General features: G+C 43.4%; 1 protein-coding gene across 1 annotated transcript in view; it reads left to right on the top strand.

The window, feature by feature from the left end:
- The window catches only part of LOC126253548 (ubiquitin domain-containing protein UBFD1-like), a 59,977-nt gene that overhangs the window by 13,683 nt on the left and 23,425 nt on the right, over positions 1-22,869 (top strand). The window contains exon 3 of the mRNA XM_049954954.1: positions 14,391-14,542. Within this exon, the coding sequence (XP_049810911.1) occupies positions 14,391-14,542 (152 nt within the window). The remainder of the gene's footprint in view (positions 1-14,390; positions 14,543-22,869) is intronic.

A 22,869-nucleotide genomic window follows, 5' to 3' on the forward strand; every position in this document is an offset into this window, starting at 1 on the left:
TGAAAGAAAGAATATTATTTGTATAAGGAACTACAGTTTCTGGTTCCAGTCATGAAACCTTAAGCTAGCAGACGTTGCTGGAAGTTTGCCTCCAGCTCCCAAACAAGAAAGTGAGGCTCTCAGCAGTGCACATATCAGTGATGATGAAGAAGAAATTGATGATGATGATAATGAGATGTCAAATGAATATGCTTCCCCAGATAATAAAACTCCAATACAGGCATCGCAACCCAGTACTAAGTCTCAGCCTACCTCGGTATTTCTGAAATGAAGACCAAACACACTGTGAAGAAGGTAAAAGTCTAATCACTAACATCTGCAGCTGATAAAGCTTTTATAGACTTTTGTAATCAGCAGATTAATTTCATAGAAGACCGTCTGAGTAAACATGTTTCAGTAACAGATGTGAAAAACATGACACACAATTTCGTCTGTTCAGAAGTGAAATGGTACTATTGACAGATGGTATTCTCGACTCCTCCAACTTGTCAGTCATCTCCGTGCCCACAGATGACTGCATGAAACACCTCTTCCATATAAAACTCACAAACATGTATCCTCAGTTCTGTGTGCCACATCCCATGAACCATTTACTTCCTAGGATTCCCAGTACCCATCAGTCAATTGGTGGCAGTTTGGTGCAGGCAGCCCAAATGTTTAGTTCTATGAACTCACATTGTTATTTTTCATGTCTTTGTGTTAATTTTTTTTAAATACAATAGAATTATAACATTTGTAATGAGCTTAAATTTATAAATACATGGATTTGCTTCACGGTAAATTTCTTTTATACTTTATAATGATTAATAAATGCACCTTACCTCAAAATAAGTGGTCTTTATTCAACTGAAATACTTTTCCTCCATTTTATGTCCGTTTTTGAAATAATTGAGCGAAGATTTTCAGCCAGCTCCCCAGCTTCTTTGACATTCTATAAATTCCTTTGAATTTTACTTAAAATTTTTCGAATTCTTGCACTAATACAAAAGCTGAACATGGCTGATTATTGTGAATGAGAGGATGAAACCAGAATTTGTTTTCTTCGAAGCTTCCTCAACTACTAATATGCCACGAGAAAATTACAAAGTGCATAGCTTGGCATTGTTGAGCAAACTGACAAAATTCAGCACTTTTGAGATGGTTGCCCATTGCAAAAATGTTGCATCAATGGACAAAGAATGTGTGATGCAATTCTCCTTCAACTGTAGCCAAAACGTTCTGCATCAGTGGATGAACAGCCCTACACAGACAGCTCCAGAGATAATGAATAAGTTTTCTATGCATACATAAACAATTACAGTTGAGAACAACATTCTCTGTCAAAAGAATGCAGCATACATTCTGCAGAGTTGATCGCCATACATAGAACATTGCAAAAGTGATAATTTTTCCTTGACAGATTTTCATTGTTTTGCGAACAATAGGTAGGTGCTACCCAAAACATCCATTGGTCTCTTCTGTCACCCATGACAAACTGTCGAACTGTATGCCCTCAGCATACAGTGCTTTTTTTTTTAACCATGTTGGCATTCCAGGTAATGAGCTGGCTGACAAACTAGCTAAAGAAGCAACAGGGATGGAAGCACTCAAATTCAATGTCCCAACTGATGAACTGAGGACACACATTAGACCCTGCATCCTGAAGAAACGGGAAGACAAATGGCAATTAAGTACACGATACAATTAACTACGGACTATTGACACACTGCTAAGGCAAACTTTGCTACAAACCTCAAGGAGGAAGGTATTGCCTTATCCAGATTACGAATTGAACATACCAAAATAACTGTAACATCAACATAGTTGAGTCTCTTTACATTTACAGTCATCTTGAACATCCCAATTATCCAATGAGGGAAAGGAGACCAAAAGCTTAACATTGAATCTGAACTATTTGTCAATCCTGGTAGCTTGTCACGTTGTTGAGAGGTGAAGGTTAGATTACAGACAGATTGAAAATTTCTGTGATCCAAACCTGATTCTGTCCTACAACCTCTGTTTCCACACTCTTGCCTTAGCTTTAGATCACCAAGCCCAAAAATACATGCACTCTTTGACATGACTTAAAAAAGGTATGTTGTTTTCAATATTTTGTAGTCATTTGACACTACTTGGACATGTATCTTCGAACTGCTCTCTGAATAGCGCTTCTACACACATTTGCACATTTTTATGCCATTTTCCCACTCGATGTTATTTCAGATATCTGTTTTGCCGTTCAATCCATATTTGTTGTCAATTTTACCCTTTTATCCCATTGAGAAATCTGAAGTACTTACCTTACTGTGATATGTTGACCATTCAGCATCATAAAAAATACCTTATCTGTTCTAGTTTGACAAATAATAAATTTCTTGTTTACTGTGAGTGCGTAGTGCGTGGAGCTGAAACCTCAGTGTATTGTCGTTGAAAAATGAAGTGCTCACAGATGTGTTGTGGAAACTGCATTGCGAATATGGTTTTACAGCATGTGAATGTCAGTATTCACAAAGTCTGGGGCCAATGGGCACCTTAGCTTCTGAAGAGTCTCAGATATATTTTAGATATTTTGCAGTACACTAGAGCAAACCCTCCTATCAGGATACATTTTTGGGTATGAATAGCTCCCATTGGTTGCAGGATCATTTTCAAAGTGTATATTAGGATTCAACTTACATACAAAATTTGCAGCTTTCAAGAGAGATATCAATGTACATCTAACAAAGAAGTTGTTGAAGGAAAAAATGCCCTGATCTGTTATAGTTCCCTGGATAGTTTTGAATAGTTGTTCCAGCAGAGAAAATTTCTCTTCTGTGTAAGAATATAAGTTAGTTTATGCTTTGTTACATTGCTTGCAGACACCCACAGCAGTCCATTATGAAAAAGTAATATGCACCTCTTGCTACAAAAGTGTCGAGATGTTGATGTATCAGTAAGCAGTTTAAGGGGCACACGAAAACAAGAAATATGATGCAACAGTCAAAGGGAGTACTCCGTGACTAAAACAACTTGTTGTTTGATATTTGTCACACTGCAGTACAGTACTATCAGCTGCACCTCTGTTAAAGCTCAAACAGCACATTGTGGTGGGTGACCAGCACTGGCGCTTCTCCAACTTGCCCATCACTCAGCAGGAGAATGGACTGCTGTCAGATTGTGTCTACACTGCACTTCTTGAAAACTGCATGTGATCTGACGTTTGGCAGTGGCTAGTCCGTATCATGTTGTAAGGTTTGTTTAGATCAATTAAATTCCAAGGTTTTCAAAGCTGACAAATTATTTTAATCTGACTATTGTGATGTTGAAATGGACTAGGAAACAGTCAGTGGTTAAAGGGTCACTGCAGGTGAGGGGAAAACAAACAGCCATTGTTTAGAGTCTTTATGCCAGTGTCTTAGGACAAGTTAACTTTGATGCACATGTTATAAAAAACAGTGTTGATGAATAACGAGTTTTATGGGTAACTTTTGTGATTGAGGACCTTTACTCTTCCACAGAATAACACTTTTACCCACACATTCCTTCCTACTCCCACCCAGTGCTCAAGTGATTTCTGATTGTTAAAGATTTGTTTGTGTTTCTATATATGTTGATTACTTAAAGATCCCCAATGATATCCCCTCAGTGGGCTCACAACTATCTCATTAGTGAGTTGGTGGGTAAACAAGGGGCCCAAAGCTACTGCAGCACTTCATTCCTTTCTTGTGATGTGTAACGTGCCACACTATTATTTATTAATTTATATTTAATTGTTGCTTGCTGTGGTCTAGCTGTTTGGAAAATAAGGTGTAGGAAATTCATACATAGCCGGTTTTGGAGGATGACCTTACCCCAGACATACATGCGTCGATAAATAAAGTTCTGAACCTTTGCCTACAGCACATGCCTTGTCTATTCTCCCACATTGTTCTATAACTTGGTTCCTTCCATAATGTTGTAATAATAATGAAGAGATTGTAATATGTGAACATTTTGGGCAACACAGTTAATTTATTTCGCTTTAATTTCAAGTATCACATCCATACTTGTTCTGATCGCATTCACACTATAATTACAGTCACTCATTTGCCTCAAGCTTATATGAGTTTATCATTACCAATTCCTTGCAGCATGGTCGCATTTTAATTACCTGTCAACTACTCTGATAAGAAATGAAGCCATGCTTTAAAATTATTGTTTTACCACAAACACTTTTCTCTCATACGTATGCGTCCTACTCGTGTGAGGGCACTGGTGCAATTGACTCATTCCTTCATGCCATATGACTCCAGGTGCCAGTCTGTTCCTTTTAGAACTATGGGGCATCTCTGTCAGCGATGCTGCTGCACTGTAGCAAAGAAGTGTAAGGATGGATATATTTGATCCATCAAGTACAGGATCAATATGTATCTCCCAACTAATTATTCTCAAAATCCAAGTGAGATTTTGAAAGTAAAAGAAAAATTCTCCCAAATACTGAAAAAGAAAATTCGCTCCTGACTGAAAATAATTGAAAATGGCAGTGGTGCCCTCTTAGCTTGGCAACATTAATTCTCTCTCTCTCTCTCTCTCTCTCTCTCTCTCTCTCTCTCTCTCTCTCTCTGTGTCTCTCTCTCTCTCTACCACTGTAATGTGCTGCGAGCTCACTCTTCTTCCATGCCACTCAGGTTTATGTTACGTACACGATGACTAGGTGACCTATTGACAGCTGGCTCGCCCCTGTTGTTGTTAGCTGATAGGACCGATTTTTGTGCTTGCTGAAGACATCCAGCTGGCTGTTGAATTCTCTCCAGTCCATTGGCTGCTTCATTCACTGCCTGAAGTCTCACCACACCGTCAGGCTGCTCTCCGCAGTGCCATTCGTCAGGCTGCTCTCCGCAGTGCCATTCTGCAGTCAAATGCAGCACCTCGCTTCACTTGCTCTTAGCATGTAACAACCCATCACACAGTGCGAGCCCCAGCTTCTTCTAGTAATTTCTTTATGGCTGCTTGCACCCGTTACACTGTCTAACAAGTGTTGTTAGGGCTGGGCCCACTCTTACTATATCTTGTGCTTTCAACACAACAGACTAAATAAGAGGCTGTGTAACTGAATATGTTCAAAGCAGTCTGTCACTAAACTACATATACTCTTAATTTTTAGACATGTCCATTACAAGAGTCACAAAAAACATTCATAAACTTAAATAGAAGGAAACATAGTCGAATTAATATACCAATACAGTATTGACATGTTCATTATTGGCAGTTAGATATATTGCACGTAATTACTTCATCAGCACTGTTAATTTTACTTCCTATTTTCCTCTTCTTCTGGGGGGGACAGATCTCTAGTAAAGTATTTCTTTACATGTGCCATGTTGCGTACCATTTATGTATTCTTAAAGTTCCAACGTGTTTGGGAGTTTCAGTGCTGTAACCTTATATTGTCCTTTATATGCATGATGGAACTTTTAACACCGAATCCATGACATCCTAAATTGTAGGATACTCCAGTTTATCATATTATCTTCACCTAGCATAAGGTCTTCAGTAACTGTTTGTTCCACTATTTTGACCTTTTCCTTCCATGTAACATATATATCGTAGAGATCGGTAGAGTCCTGAGCTGGCAGGGAATCAAACCAGTCTTCTGCCACCCAGGAAGATTAAGGAAATGTTGCGACCCATGAAAGATAATCTCGGCCTGAGAGTACCGGAAATTTACAGCATTCCTTGTGAGTGTGGCAAAATTATATGGGCCAGTCTATAAGAACTGTTGCCGATCGTTGTGTGGAACATCGGCGTCACCTGAAATACAGGTATCTAGAAAAATCAGCGTTGGCTGAGCACAGTTTGTTAAATAAACATAAGATTCTATTCGATGCAACAAGAATACTTGCTCACACTTCAAACTATTGGGACTCTGTCATCAGGGAAGCAGTTGAAATTAGACTATGTGAAAATAATTTCAACAGAGACTCCGGATATGCACGCACCAAAGCATGGAAGCGCGCAACTGATAAAGAAAGAGCGCAAGGGAGACTTCTTACATTCCTCGCAGTTCTCCGTCTGTTGCGATGGATGGCGCTACAAGCAGCACTGGATAAAGTGCGGAAACAAAGTCTGTGGACATAGAGGCCACCACCTCCGTTTTCACCGTGACATCATCCAGCCAATCAGAAGCCGTCCACTGCTTATAAAAGCGGAAGCCTCACTGGTCCACGACAGTCAGTTTTACCCCTGATGAAGATGACGGAGGTAGTCATCGAAAGCTCAGGATTTTATCCAAATTTGACGCGGCAAGTGAACAGAGAACTTTTTATGCAAGGACTCTGTTGTGAAGAACTTCGTAGTCATATATATGCGACTTCTTTGATCAAATCTACAGTGAGGCCCTATTACACCATCAAGTTTCTTTGACAAAGATATTCGAAAAAGAAATTTGCTAGTGTAACACCAGCCTAAGCAAAGAAGGGAAAGCAGAAAGGTGGAAGGAGTATATAGACACTCTACACAAGGGTGATGTGCCCCCAGGGGGTCCACAACTCTTTTGTGGATACGTGCGTAGCGAGCACGGGACCCCGAGCTAATGTGGCCCTCCTTCCTTTCCGGGCTGCATACCTTCCCTTTCCGCATCCTTCCCCGTCCCCCATCTTCGCCCCCCCCCCTCCCCCTCACCTCTGGCTCTTTCCTTCCCTTTCTCCCCCTCTGGGAGTATGGTTTGTGCCTACGTCCGGAGACGGACGCTCGAAACTGTTACAAATTCCTTGCTTTCTACACTTGCAAGTCTTCGTCCTTCCTCTGTCCTTCTCTTTTCCTTCCCTCTTCTCTTTGCCCTTTTCTCCGCTGTGGCGTTTGAGACCCCTCTTCTTTCCTTTCCCTTTCTCCTTTTTCCTCCCTGTGCGTGTCTGAAGGCCGACCCACGCACTTCCATGCGTAGCCGGTGATGGGGTAACGCGTAATTCCCCGCCCCGGGTAGACAGGTAGGACACGTACGTACCCCCTGGTAACAGCCAGGCCCAGGGAGGAGTGATTACCCAAGCTGATACCTTCCGAAAGTGCCGATTGGTCCCTCCGTCCGTTTGTCGGGAGGTGTGACCTGAGGTGTGAACAATCACCTAAGGCGGGAGTGCCCTCAGAGAGGGCCCCCACAATGGAGGAGCGCGCCATCGGAGACGCCGGTAATCATGGGGGATTCTTCCGCAATGGTTTCCTCACCTTCCACTATGTCTGCTCACAAGCGTAAGTTCACTGAGTCTCAGCCACAGACAGTTCTTCCATCGTTGCCACAGTTCCATGTTGTTTCTCGGTCTGACGAAGGTCACGACTTCTCCACGGTCAACCCTTTCATTATTCAGAAAGGTGTCGACGCAATTGCAGGTCCTGTAAAGTCTTGTTCCAGATTACGGAATGGCACCCTGTTGTTAGAAACAGTCAGTGCCCTCCAGGCACAAAAATTGCTGCGTACCTCACTACTACACACCTTCCCTGTCCGGGTGGAACCGCACCGTACTTTAAATTCCTCGCGTGGAGTCGTTTATACACGCTCCCTCGATGGATTGTCTGACGAAGAAATTCAGCACTACCCGTCTGACCAGGGCGTAACGGCTGTTCATAGAGTTATGAAAAGGGTTGCCACGAACATCATTCCAACCCGCACTGTCTTCTTGACATTTGACAAAGTTCAACTCCCATCGAAAATCAAAGCAGGCTATGAGATAATTTCCGTTCGCCCTTACGTCCCAAACCCTACTCGTTGCTATCGGTGTCAGCGGTTCAATCACACCAGCCAGTCCTGTTCCAATCCGGCCAAATGTGTTATGTGTGGCAAGGATGTCCATGAGGGTGCTTGTCCACCTCCATCCCCTCACTGCATCAACTGTATGGGTGACCACGCTGCTTCCTCTCGAGATTGCCCTGTTTTTAAGGACGAAAAGCTCATCCAGGAAATTAGAGTGAAGGAAAAGGTGTCGACCTTTGCTGCTTGAAAATTATTCGCCAGTCGACAGCCCACCATGCCTCAGACAGGAAAATACAGCACTGTCCTTGCTTCTCCTCGGCCAACAAAGGAGGCGGCCACGCAGACTTGCGACCTCTCCTTTAGTGCCACGGTCGTCAGATCGGCCAGCGCAAAGATCGCCCGTTCAACCTCACCACTTTTGCTTGGCCACTCTCTGGCTCACCCTTCGTCTGGTTCTGCTAAATATTGAGCCCAAAAGTCAGACACCAAGACTTCGGAAAAAGAGCATACTCGTGAAGAGTTTTTACGTACCGCAACTTCCCAACCATCGGTTCCTCCTTCATCTAAACATCATACTTCCAAGAAGGCTACAAAGAAACCCAGTTCCTCTCCTTCTCCGCCAAGGCGTGTCCCATCTACAGCACCACCTGGCGGAAATCGCCCTCGGCCGTCTTCTGTGTCGCCGAGGCGCACTGTTGGCGGCCGATCGCTGGTGGCAGGAGCTGCTCATGAACAACCTATGGATCAGGATCTTCTGCCTTCGGCTGAATGCCATTCGATGTTGTCGGTCGCAAGCTCTGAGCATTCGTTGAGTTGACAGCAACCTTGGTCACATTCCTCCATTTTCTGTTCACCCTATGTCCATTATCCACTGGAATATCCGCAGTCTTCGAGCCAATCGGGATGAATTGTCGATCCTCTTACGTTCCTACTCGCCGGTCATCTTCTGTCTTCAGGAAACAAAGCTGCGTCCCCATGACCGCTTTGTTCTCCCTCCTTTTCAGTCCGTCCGATATGATCTCCCCTCTGTTGCAGGCACTCCAGCACATGGAGGACTCGTGCTTCTTCTCCATGAAACTCTCCATTATCACCCAATCTACTTAAACACTTCCTTCCAAGCTGTCGCCGTCCGTCTTTCCCTTTCCGGATACACGTTCTCTCTTTGTACTGTATACATTCCATCGTCCACACCAATGGCACGAGCTGATCTCCTTCATCTTCTTGGTCAGCTTCCACCCCCCTATTTGCTGGTTGGGGACTTCAATGACCACCACCCGCTTTGGGGATCTCCACATCCTTGTCCACGTGGCTCACTATTGCTAGACGTCATCCACCAAGCGGATCTAGTTTGCCTCAACACTGGGGTCCCTACGTTTTTGTCTGCCTCCACGACAAATTTCTCTCATTTGGACCTTGCGGTCGGTACTGTTCCGCTAGCTCGGCGCTTCGAATGGTTCTCCCTTGAAGATACACACTCGAGTGACCACTTTCCATGTGTCCTTAGACTGCAGCCTCAACTGCCATATATGTGCCCGCGACGCTGGAAGTTTGCCCAAGCTGATTGGACACTTTTTTCGTTTCTAGCGACATTCGATGACCGTCCCTTTCCCAGCATCGATGATGAGGTCACACATATTACCGACGTTATTCTTGCAGCTGCGGAACATTCAATACCACGCACCTCCGAATTGCCCCGGCGCCCCCCAGTTCCTTGGTGGAACGAGGCATGCCGTGATGCAATACGTGAGCGGCGACGTGCTCTCCACGTTTTCCACCACCATCCTACTTTGGCCAACTGTATCCGCTATAAGCAGTTCCATGCGCGATGCCGTCGTGTCATCCGCGATAGCAAGAAGGCAAGCTGGAAATTCTTTATTAGCTCATTTAACACCTTCACTCCCTCCTCGGAAGTTTGGAGTCGGCTTCGACGGTTCTCAGGCACGCCTAGTTTCTCCCCGGTCTCTGGGCTCACTGTCGCACATGATACATTCGTGGACCCTGTCGCAATTTCTAACTCGTTGGGTCAGCACTTTGCTGAGATTTCGAGCTCTTCAAATTACCCGCCAGCGTTTCTCCCGAAGAAACGTGCAGCGGAAGTGCGACCTCTTGCTTTCTCCTCTCAAAATCGTGAAAGCTACAATACTGTTTTCTCCATGCGGGAACTCCAACATGCACTCTCTTCTTCTCGCTCCTCCGCCCCAGGACCGGATGGTATCCACGTCCAAATGTTGCTGCATTTATCAACCCACAGTCTGCGTTACCTACTTCACCTTTATAATCGAATTTGGACCGGCAGTACTTTTCCCAGACGATGGCGGGAAGCTATCGTTGTTCCTGTTCCGAAACCTGGAAAGGACAAACATCTCCCCTCTAGTATCGCCCCATTTCTCTCGCGAGTAGTGTCTGTAAGGTTTTGGAGCGTATGGTGAATTACCGTTTAGCGTGGTGGCTGGAATCCCGCAGTCTTTTAACACCTGCCCAATGCGGATTCCGAAAGCATCGTTCTGCAGTTGACCATCTTGTTGTTCTCTCCACTTATATCATGAACAATTTTCTCCGGAAACGCCAAACAGTAGCAATATTTTTTGATCTGGAGAGAGCATACGATACCTGTTGGAGGACAGGCATCGTCCGCACACTGTTCTCTTGGGGCTTTCGAGGTCGGCTGCCCCTTTTTCTTCGCGAATTTATGGCAGAGCGCACATTTAGGGTGCGGGTGAACACTACTCTCTCCCGTACTTTCTCCCAAGAAAACAGGGTACCCCAGGGCTCCGTGCTGAGTGTTGTACTGTTTGCCATTGCCATAAATCCAATTATGGATTGTCTCCTTCCTGATGTCTCGGGCTCCCTCTTTGTGGACGATTTTGCGATCTACTACAGCTCTCAACAGACCAGCCTTCTTGAACAACGTCTTCAAGGATGTCTCGATTGCCTCCAATCTTGGAGCATCGAAACCGGCTTCCGTTTTTCTCCCAATAAGACCGTTTGTGTTAATTTTTGGCGACGTAAGGAGTTTCTTCCGCCCTCCTTACATCTAGGTCCTGTCAACCTTCCGTTTTCAAACGTCGCTAAATTCTTGGGTCTTATGTTTGACAGAAAACTGTGCTGGTCCTCCCACGTTTCCTATCTTTCGGCTCGCTGTCTGCGATCCCTCAACACCCTCCGTGTCCTGAATGGTACCTCCTGGGGAGCGGACCGAGTGGTCCTTCTCCGCCTCTATCGCGCCTTAGTGCGCTCGAAATTGGACTATGGAAGCATAGTCTACTCCTCTGCTCGGCTGTCTATTCTTCGGCGTCTCGACTCTATCCACCACCGTGGATTACGTTTAGTGTCTGGAGCTTTTTACACCAGCCCTGTGGAAAGCCTTTATGCTGAGACTGCTGAACCTCCGCTGTCCAATCGGCGAGCAGTCCTTCTGAGCCGTTATGCTAGCCATCTGTCTTCCATGCCTGCTAATCCAGATCCCATGACATTTTTTTCGACGCCTCCTTTGATGTAGGGTATGCAGGCCGCCCCTCCTCCCTACTACCACCGGGAGTCCGCTTCCGTCAACTGCTCCATTCTCTTTCCTTCCGCTTTCCTAAAACCTTCTTGACAACTTGGGGTACGGCACCGCCTTGGCTCCATCCCCGTATCTGCCTCCTCCGTGACCTTTGTCGATTTCCCAAGGATGGTACCCCTTTACTTGTTTATCGTCGGGCATTTGCTGCTCTCTGTGCACAAATGATGGACGCCACATTTATTTACACCGACGCCTCGAAAACACAAAGGTGTAGGGAGTGCCTATATCGTTGGCGACACCCCAAATCACTTTCGGCTTCCCGACCAGTGTTCGGTTTATACTGCGGAGCTTTACGCTGTTCTCCAGGCTGTCCACTACATCCGCCGCCATCAGCGGATACAGTACGTTATCTGCTCAGATTCTCCCAGCTCTCTCCTCAGTCTCCAAGTTCTTTATCCTGTGCACCCTCTGGTCCACCGGATTCAGGACTGTCTGCGCTTGCTCCACCTGGGGTGCGTCTCGGTGGCGTTCCTCTGGCTCCCAGGACACATTGGTATATGTGGAAATGAGGTGGCAGATATTGCAGCCAAGGCTGCAGTCTCTCTTCTTCGGCCAGCTATTCAATCGATTCCCTGCGCCGATCTACGGAGCGTTTTATGTCGTCGTGTTGTTCATTTATGGAACGCGCATTGGTCGACACCTCCCCATAATAAATTGCGGGACGTGAAAGCTCTTCCTTGTGCTTGGACCTCTTCCTCCCGAACGCGTCGTCGGGAGGAGGTAATTTTAACTAGACTCCGGATAGGGCACTGTCTTTTTAGCCATCGACATCTTTTAAGCGGCGATCCTCCCCCACTCTGTCCCCACTGCTCTCAGCTGTGGACGGTAAGACACCTTTTAATTGAGTGCCCCTATTTTAACCCGTTACGCTCCCGTCTACAGCTATCGCCTGATATATCGTCGATTTTAGCAGATGACACGCACTCAGCCGACTGTGTTCTCAAGTTTATTAGTGCCAGTGAAATGATGTCAGTCATTTGAAGCTTTTTTTTGGGGGACAACCAACCCCTTTCTGTAGTGGATTTTTAAGCCTTCCTTCTGCTTTTAGTTTCTCCAATTTTATGACTTTCGTTCCCATTGCTGCTGGTTTTCAATTTCGGTTTTTTACTGTTTCCTAAGCCACGGACCGGGCGCTAATGACCATAGCAGTTTTGCGCCAAAAAAAAAAAAAAAAACAACAACAACAACGACGGTGCGGCAGATATTGCAGCCAAGGCTGCAGTCTCTCTTCTTCGGCCAGCTATTCAATCGATTCCCTTCGCCGATCGCCGATCTACGGAGCGTTTTATGTCGTCGTGTTGTGTTCGTGTATTGCTGAGGCAATATTACAGAAGTGGAAGAGGGCGTAGATGAAAATGAAATGGGAGGTATGATACTGTATGAAGAATTTGGCAGAGCACTGAAAGACTTGGGAGTACACAACATTCCATTAGAACTACTGATAGCCATGGGAGTGCCAGCCATGACAAAACTCTTCCATCTGGTGAGCAAGATGTATGAGACAGAAAAATACCTTCAGATTTCAAGAAGAATACAATAATTCTAATCCCAAAGAAAGCTGGTGTTGACAGGTGTTGAAGTTACTGAACTACAAGTTTAATAAGTCACGGCTGCAAAATATTGACATGAATTCTATACTGATGAATGGAAAAACTGGTAGAAGCCAGCCTTGGGGATGATAAGTTCAGATTCCATAGAAATGCTGGAACATGTGAGGTAATACTCACCATTACGACTTATCTTAGAAGATAGTTTAAGGAAAGGCAAACCCACATTTCTAGCATTTGTAGACTTGGAGAAAGCTTTTGACAATGTTGACTGGCATACTCTTTCAAATTCTGAAGATGGCATTGGTCAAATAAAGGGAGCAAAAGGCTATTTACAATTTGTACAGATACCAGATGGTAGTTATGATGAGGGTCAAGGGGCATGAAAGGGAAGCAGTGGTTGGGAAGGGAGTGAGACAGGATTGTAGCCTATCCCTGATGTTATTCAGTCTGTATATTGAGCAAGCAGTAAAGCAAGGAAAAGAAAACATGGGAGTAGGAATTAAAATCCATGGAGAAGAAATAAAAACTCTGAGGTTTGCCAATGACATTCTAGTTCTGTCAGAGACAGCAAAGGAATTGGAAGAGCAGTTGAACGGAATGGATAGTGTCTTGAAAGGAGGATATAAGAACATCATCAACAAAAGGGTAATGGAATGTAGTCGAATGAAGTCAGGTGATGCTGAGGGGATTAGATTAGGAAATTTAAAGTAGTAGATGAGTTTTGCTATTTGGGGAGCAAAATAACTAATGATGGTTGAAGTAGAGAGGATATAAAATGTTGACTGGCAATGGCAGGAAAAGCGTTTCTGAAGAAGAGAAATTTGTTAACATCGAATATAGATTTAAGTGCCAGGAAGTCTTTTCTAAAAGTATTTCTATGGAATGTAGCCATGTATGGATGTGAAACGTTGACAATACATAGTTTAGACAAGAAGAGAATAGAAGATTTCGAAATGCGGTGCTACAGTAGAATGCTGAAGATTAGATGGGTAGATCATGAAACTAATGAGGAGGTACTGAATCGAATTGGGGAGAAGAGGAATTTGTGATACAGCTTGACTAGAAGAAGGAATCGGTTGGTAAGACATATTTTGAGGAGGGATCACCAATTGTATTGGAGGGCAGTGCGGAGGGTAAAAATCGTAGAGGGAGACCAAGAGATGATTACACTAAGCAAATTCAGAAGGATGTAGGATGCAATAGTTACTATGAGGTGTAGAAGCTTGCACAGGATAGATTAGCATGGACAGCTGCATCAAACCAGTCTCTGGACTGAAGAGCACGACGATGACGACGACAACAACAACCACCAACACCACCACCATTTAGTTAAGCCCCTTCAAAATTTTTATCGTCTTTTACTTTGGTATGTTGAACTTTCATGATGGTTATATTTCATGTGAAGATAAAGGTAGACATAAAAAAACCAAGTGTACACTGTAGTAAAACTATCATAAATGAGCATTTGTATATTTACAGTTGAGAAAGTATGTATGTCTTGGCATCTCACATAATTTCTGTTATGCATTTCTTGTATAGTTAATATCTACATAATCTGACTGGAACAGAAATAAGAGGATTATGGTTTATTTTGCAGGTGTTCCACAGGCCATGCAGAAAGTTATGATAAAAGGACTTGCAAAAGATGAAAGGACACTGAGGGAACTTGGTGTTGTTAAAGGTGCTAAAGTAATGGTTGTAGGATCAAAATTGGATGATGTGCTGGCAGTGTCTACCCCCAGCAAGCAGGTATTGTGTTTGTCGTCACTGTTGCATTGTAGCTTATTTGTGTAAGTTTGTAAGAAAAAAACAAATAATGGAGAAAGGAATTCAGGGAACTTGTTTACATCCAGATTAATGTGGCTGGCACAATATTATCTTGTTCTAGTAAAAGTACAACTCACGCCCCCTCCCCCTTTGTACCCTACACCCCCCCCCCCCCCCCCAGTGTTCACTAGGAACGAGAGATGGTTCTAAGGTCAGTGTGATTTTGAGAGTCCATAGGTACTTTCTGTCATTTATTCATAGAACAAGAGAATTCGCAGCTGCTTGTAGGTTTGTTGACTGATGCTGACACAACAGAATCAACTATTAACATTGGTCTGCTCACCATGCTAACAATAAGACAACTGATGTTTGCTGCAAGCACTTCACTACTTGTGTTGCATGTGGCATTTTCCTCTTACCGTGCCCCTCATCCCTCTCACAGCGGACTTTGTATGGTACGAAAAGAAAAGGATTGTTCAATAAATAATGCCCACACTTTTTTCGCAGAACGTGTTTATTCTTGAAATTCAGAATCTGGTTACACTATCAGTTGATAATTATTTTACATGTACTATTTTTCTGCATAGTCTCCAGGACATTGTATGGCCTTATGTCAGCATTGCGTAAGATCACAAACATCCTGTTGGTAAAAGCTCTTGTCCTATGTTCACTACCATGAATTACGTTCTCATTGTCTTCACAGTGTGTTCCACATGGAGAATCCTTAAGTGGTCCATTCGCATGAATGGACACAGGCGGACAGTGTGTGCAAACTGTTGCCTCATCAGGAAAGAGGGAAGGAGAGGGAAAGACGAAAGGATGTGGGTTTTAAGGGAGAGGGTAAGGAGTCATTCCCACATAGAATGCATCATAGTGTAGGCAGGTCAGTTGGTAAATCACGTGGGTGCTTTCACACGTGGCTCTGCCTTTGATCGTGTACACCGTCCGGGTTACAGGACTGGAGTAGGCTGAATGTGTATTAATTACTGTAAAAAAAAAAATGAGACATTATTTATTGAACAGCTCATTCATACACCTGTATGGCTACATTTTATTGGCACAGGTTTGATAGGGGTTTGTGTCGGGTGTGAGAGGGAGAGGCAGCAGGTGCACAGGGTAGAAATGTGGCACCAGTGAGCTCATTCTGGTTGCAGGCATGGGAGTAGTGTGGAGCACACAATTGTGCTGGCTTCAAATTATGCTAGCCCCTGACCTGCACTAACCACCTCTTCTGATCCATAACCCTAACTTCTGTCATACCACAATCACACCCTATTTCCCACAGTATCTTTCTACCTCTGTAGTATTTCATTCTCCCAGTGAGCTTCTCTATATCATTAGTGTCTTTTGCACAATTCCTCTTGCCTGCAACCAGAACGAGTTCTTCAATGCAGTGTTGCCATACTGTGCATCTGCTGCTTCCTTCTCCCCCGCCCTTCCCCACATCCTTTCTTACCCCACCCACTCTACCTGGTACAACCCCCGTTCCAGTTGAGCTGCCGTGCTGGCACAATTTAATCAGCCAGAACAATGAACTCCTATACATGTATGAATGTGTAGACTATTGTTCTGAAGAGGGACTCATCCAAAACCACGCCCCACGTGTTGAGCAATTCGGCGGTACGTCCACCCGGCCTCCCGCATGCCCACTATACGCCCTCGCTCAAAGTCCGTCAACTGCACATACGGTTCACGTCCACACTGTCGCGGCATGCTACCAGTGTTAAAGACTGCGATGGAGCTCCGTATGCCACGGCAAACTGGCTGACACTGACGGCGGCGGTGCACAAATGCTGCGCAGCTAGCGCCATTCGACGGCCAACACCGCGGTTCCTGGTGTGTCCGCTGTGCCGTGCGTGTGATCATTGCTTGTACAGCCCTCTCGCAGTGTCCGGAGCAAGTATGGTGGGTCTGACACACCGGTGTCAATGTGTTATTTTTTCCATTTCCAGGAGTGTAGTACAGGCTGACAGGTCTGAATGGTTGTACTATGGTTGCTTTAGAAGGAAGGTACTGTACAATACATGCGGGTTGTAGCATATTCCTAGAGTCATCATTTAAAAGTTTATGTTGAAACTTTGTTAATAGACTTTCTTGGAATAGTTATGTTAGTCTTAAAGAGTCTTCCAGTTCAGTTCCTTCGTTATCTGTGTGACACTCTCCCATGGATCAAACAAACCTGTGACCATTTGTGCAACCTTTCTCTGTATTCGTTCGATATCCCCAGTTAGTCTGCTTATTACGGGTCCCACACTGTTGGATCACACAAGTGATTTGTAAGCAATCTCCTTTGTAGACTGATTGCACTTCCCCAGTATTCTACCAATCAACCAAAGTCTACCACCTGTTTTACGCACAACTGAGCATATGTGATCATTCTATTTCATATCCCTGCAAAGTTTTATACCGGGTATTTCTATGAATTGGCAGATTCCAACAGTGACTCTTTGATATTATACTCACAGGATATTAATTTTTTTTTCATTTTGTGAAGTGCAAAATTTTACGTTTCTTAACATTTAGAGCAAGCTGCCAATCTCTGCACCACACTGAAATCTTATCAAGATTGCATCATCTGCAAAAAGTCTGCAAGGTCATTAATATACACTATGCGATCAAAAGTATTCGGACATCAGCAAAAACATAGATTTTTCATATTAGATGCTTTGTGCTACCACCTACTGCCAGGTACACCATAACAGCAACCTCAGTAGTCATTAGACAGCATGAGAGAGCAGAATGGGGCACTCTGTGGAACCCATGGACTTCGAACGTGATCAGGTGATTGGGTGTCACTTCTGTCATACATCTGTATTTGAGATTTCCACAATCCTAGTGATAGTGAAATGGAAACATGAAGGGACACGTACAGCACAAAAGTGTACAGCTTGACCTCGTCTGTTGACTTACAGACACCGCTGACAGTTGAAGAGCATTGTAATGGGTAATAGGCAGACACGTATCCAGACCATCACACAGAAATTCCAGACTGCATCAGGATCCACTACAGTTACTATGACAGTTAGGTGGGAGGTGAGAAAACTTGGATTTCATGGTTGAGCGGCTGCTCATAAGCCACAAATCATGCCGGAAATGCCAAATGACGCCCTGCTTGTTGTGAGGAGCATAAACATTGGACGATGGAACAGTGGAAAAACATTGCGTGGAGTGACGAATCACGGTACACAGTGATCCGATGGCAGGGTGTAGGTATGGCGAATGCCCGGTGAACATCATCTGCCAGCATGTGTAGTGCCCACAGTAAAATTCGGAAGCGGTGGTGTTATGGTGTGCTTGTGTTTTCCTGGAGGGGGCTTGCACCCCTTGTTGTTGTGCGTGGCAGTATCACAGCACAGGCCTACATTGATGTTTTAAGCATCTCCTTGCTTCCCATTGTAGAAGAGCAATTCAGGGATGGCGATTGCATCTTTCAACACGATGTTCTTAATGCACGGCCTGTGGCGGAGTGTTTACACAACAATAACATCCCTGTAATGGACTGGCCTGCACAGAGTCACCTTTGGGATGTTTTGGAACGCCGACTTTGTGCCAGGCCTCACTGACTATCACCAATACCTCTCCTCAGTGCAGCTCTCCATGACAATTGGGCTGCCATTCCCCAAGAAACTTTCCAGCACCTGATTGAATGTATGCCTGCACGAGTGGAAGCTGTCATAAAGGCTAAGGGTGGGCCAACACCATTTAGAATTCCAGTATTGCCGAAGGAGGGTGCCACAAACGTGTAAGTCATTTTTAGCCAGGTGTCCAGATACTTTCGATCACATAGTGTCTGTGCAAGATGAACAGCAAGGGTCCCAACACGCTTCCCTGGGACACAACTGAAGTTACTTGAACATCTGACAGTGACTCTCCATCCGAGATAACGTGTTGCATCCTCCCTACCAAAAAGTCCCCAATCCAGTCACAAATTTCACTTGATACCTGATGTGATCGTGCTTTTAACAATAAGCGTAGGTGTGGTACTGAGTCAGATGCTTTTTGGAAATCAGGAAATACTGCTTCTACCTGATTGCCTGAATCCAAAGCTTTGAGTACGTCTTGAGAAAAGTGTGAGTTGGGTTTCATACGATCGATGCTTTTCGAATCCATGTTGGTTGGCATTGAGGTCATTCTGTCCAAGATACCTCATTATGTTTTAGCTCAGAATATGTTCTAAGATTCTACAACAAATTTATGTCAATATGGGAGTCTCTTCGAGAGGATGTTATATTCGTAGGTTTCTCCTGTACAAACAATTTCTTGAATGCAAAATTTAAGACTTTGGCTTTTGTTTTGCTATTTTCAACTGCCACACAGACTGGTCAACACGGGTCTAAATGGAAGCCTTAGATGTGTGAAAGAAGGTTGTATACATGGATGAAGCCTGGAGATACTAGAAGGTATTAGATAGATTATATAATGGTAAGACGGAGATTTAGGAAAGAGGTTTTAAATTGTAAGACATTTCCAGGGGCAGATGTGGACTCTGACCACAATCTATTGGTTATGAACTATAGATTAAAACTGAAGAAACTGCAAAAAGGTGGGAATTTAAGGAGATGGGACTGGGATAAACTGACTAAACCAAAGGTTGTACAGAATTTCAGGGAGAGCATAAGGGAAAAATGGACAGAAATGGGGGGAAAGAAATACAGTAGAAGAAGAATGGGTAGCTTTGAGGGATGAAGTAGTGAAGGCAGCAGAGGATAAAGTAGGTAAAAAGAAGAGGGCTAGTAGAAATCCTTGGGTAACAGAAGAAATATTGAATTTAGTTGATGAAAGGAGAAAATATAAAAATGCAGTAAATGAAGCAGGCAAAAAGGAATACAAACGTCAGAACCGCTATGGTCGCAGGTTCGAATCCTGCCTCACGCATGGATGTGTGTGATGTCCTTAGGTTAGTTAGGTTTAATTAGTTTTAAGTTCTAGGTGACTGATGACCTCAGAAGTTAAGTCGCATAGTGCTCAGAGCTGTTTGAACCAGGGATGGTTAGAGGACAAATGTAAGGATGTAGAGGCTTATCTCACTAGGGGTAAGATAGATACTGCCTACAGGAAATTTAAAGAGACCCTCGGAGGAAAGAGAACCACTGTATGAATTTCAAGAGCTCAGATGGAAACCCCGTTCTAAGCAAGGAAGGGAAAGCAGAAAGGTGGAAGGAGTATATAGAGGGTCTATACAAGGGCGATGTACTTGAGGACAATATTATGGAAATGGAAGAAAATGTAGATGAAGATGAAATGGGAGATGCGATACTGCGTGAAGAGTTTGACAGAGCACTTGAAAGATCTGAGTCTAAACAAGTTCCCCAGAGTAGACAACATTCCATTGGAACTACTGACGGCGTTGGGAGAGCCAGTCCTGACAAAACTCTACCATCTGGTGAGCAAGATGTATGAAACAGGCGAAATACCCTCAGACTTCAAGAGGAATATAATAATTCCAATCCCAAAGGAAGGAGGTTCTGACAGATGTGAAAATTACTGAACTGTCAGTTTAATAAGCCACGGCTGCAAAATACTAACATGAATTCTTTACAGACAAATGGAAAAACTGGTAGAAGCCGACCTCAGTGAAGATCAGTTTGGAACACGTGAGGCAATACTGACCCTAAGACTTATCTTAGAAGATAGATTAAGCAAAGGCAAACCTATGTTTCTAGCATTTGTAGACTTAGAGAAAGCTTTTGACAATGTTGACTGGAATCCTTTCTTTCAAATTCTGATGGTGGCAGGGGTAAAATACAGGGATCAAAAAGCTATTTACAATTTGTACAGAAACCAGATGGCAGTTACAAGAGTCGAGGAGCATGAAAGGGAAGCAGCGGTTGGGAAGGGAGTGAGACAGGGTTGTAGCCTATCCCTGATGTTATTCAGTCTGTATATTGAGCTAGCAGTAAAGCAAGGAAAAGAAAACTTTGGAGTAGGAATTAAAATCCATGGAGAAGAAATAAAAACTTTGAAGTTTGCTGATGACATTGTAATTCTGTCAGAGACAGAAAAGGACCTGGAAGAGCAGCTGAACGGAATGTACAGTGTCTTGAAAGGAGGATATAAGATGAACATCAACAAAAGCACAACAAGGATAATGGAATGTAGTGGAATTAAATTGGGTGATGCTGAGGGAATTAGATTAGGAAATGAGACACTTAAAGTAGTAGATGAGTTTTGCTATTTGGGGAGCAAAATAAATAATGATGGTCGAAGTAGAGAGGATATAAAATGTAGACTGGCAATGGCAAGGAAAGCGTTTCTGAAGATTAGATTAGATTAATTATTCAGAGATGCTTATGCGTGTACGCAGTTAAGTCGCATATGAGAAGTACCTTCGCCCTCTTCTTGATATTTGAAGTGCGGCTGTTAGCTGCATCCAAGGTAACTGGACACGAGCTGTTCCAGCAGTAGCAACAAGCAGCCAGGTGCTACCTGGAAACATTTTCTTTGCGCGCCCAAGTTGCCAGATTCGCACATATGCAGTGCAGTCTGATTTGTAGTGAGGTGAGGGGTAGTCTCCACGTGAACCGTGTTTACATTTAGTGATTTTGTTGTTTTCTCTTGGTTGACAACTGTCAAGTCAAATGAAAACAAAACTGATTTCTGTGGCCCATAGCTATAAAGTGAATTAAATATGTTCATGTAATTATGGAAGGGTATAATATGGTATTAGTTTCAATTTTCTGATTGGATTTTATTTCCAGGTTTTTGGCAGTTGGGCATTAATTGCCTTGCAGAACACTGAAGTTATTTTTGTTGATTTCATAAAAAAAAGGCTTTAATTAATCTTTTCCTCAGAGGCAGTCAGTTTATTGGAAACACTATTGGCTATAGTTCAATTCTTTTATCTTGGCGGCTCGCACAGGCTTGCTCAGGTGTGGGAGTTGCTGCGTTGCCAGTCGCACGCACCATGAGAAGCAGCGCCATAGTATAGTATAGTTCACAAACTTACGTTTAGGGGGGAGCGCGCAGTTTATGAAGTAAAGCCGCCACGGCCACATTATCCCTTTCGCTGCTGCAGAGACGTACTCCCCGCATTTTGTCATCACTGCGCTGCTCGCCTGTACAGACGCATGGTGTTCTGTCTGCTTTGACACACTTGTCATTCAATTTCACAAGAAATATTTGGCCCAAAAAATTTGATTTTTACACCTCCCCCCCATAAATGACTTAATTTTGTTTTGATGTTCAATGCAGTTATTTTGCAGCATTAAATGTAGTAAACCATTGCACGAAATTTTGAAAAGTTTGCAGAGGTAAAAGTCCGTAGAGTATACTTTCCGTACGGTCGATTTTAGTTGCTACAATGTTGAGAATGAAATGTGGACAAGATACCTAAATTTCAAATAAAATTTACTGTTTAACAATATCTCATTTAATTTAAGTACCAGATAGGTGTCGTATGTAATATTGAGAAATATTCCGTCTTTCTCGACTGTAATAAAAGTTTTATTTACACTGGGCGTGTTTGGCTTTATTTTAAAACACTTCAGTCAATCAAAAGGAAGTAGACAAAATACATTAAACAAAACTGTGGACTTGGAAAAACAGGACTTGAATATACTGTGTATCCGTGAAGTGCTCTGAGCTATGTCAAATATAATTTTTGTGTGTGGCACACACAAACAGCATTTATTTGCTAAAACACTGATCAGCCGACACAAACGTTGAATATTGTGTTACCGCAGCACAAAACTACCAAAGGTGACTTGGCAATTGAGGAGACAAAATACTGTCCACTGAAGATGCTTCAAAAGAGAAAAACACGTCCGGTCTAAATAAGACGCTTATTACAGCTGCAGGAGAGGAATGTATTTCAAATTCTGCTCTAAATAATACTTTTAATACTGAAACTTCCTGTCGCAAAAGAATATATCTCAATATGAATAGTAAAACAGCGACTGCGGAAGAGAAGATATACAAACAAAACAGATAACATGAATATTGTATGTGTGCCTTTTCATTGTTTTTAATTTCTGTGCAAAGAAATATTGGAAGACAAAATTAGAAAAACCGAAAATTTATTATGGTTATAATGAAGAGACAAAGTACTAGAAATTTCAAAAACATTATATTCAAACGAATAAAATTCATGAAGTAAGACACTTCGATGTTGTTTTTAAATAAAGAAAATATTAATCACCGAACAAGGCTTGAACTCGGAACCTTTCGCTTAGCAGTCAAACACCTTAACCATTACGCTAAGGCAGCTCGTTGTTCATCTGAGCTTCTGGAGGACTCTACGATATCATGCAAAATACCGATAAACACTGTTGGTATGACTATGAATTACTCATGTTTCGTTGAAGTACAAT

Source organism: Schistocerca nitens, chromosome 4, assembly GCF_023898315.1.
Source record: "Schistocerca nitens isolate TAMUIC-IGC-003100 chromosome 4, iqSchNite1.1, whole genome shotgun sequence".
Taxonomy (NCBI): domain Eukaryota; kingdom Metazoa; phylum Arthropoda; class Insecta; order Orthoptera; family Acrididae; genus Schistocerca; species Schistocerca nitens.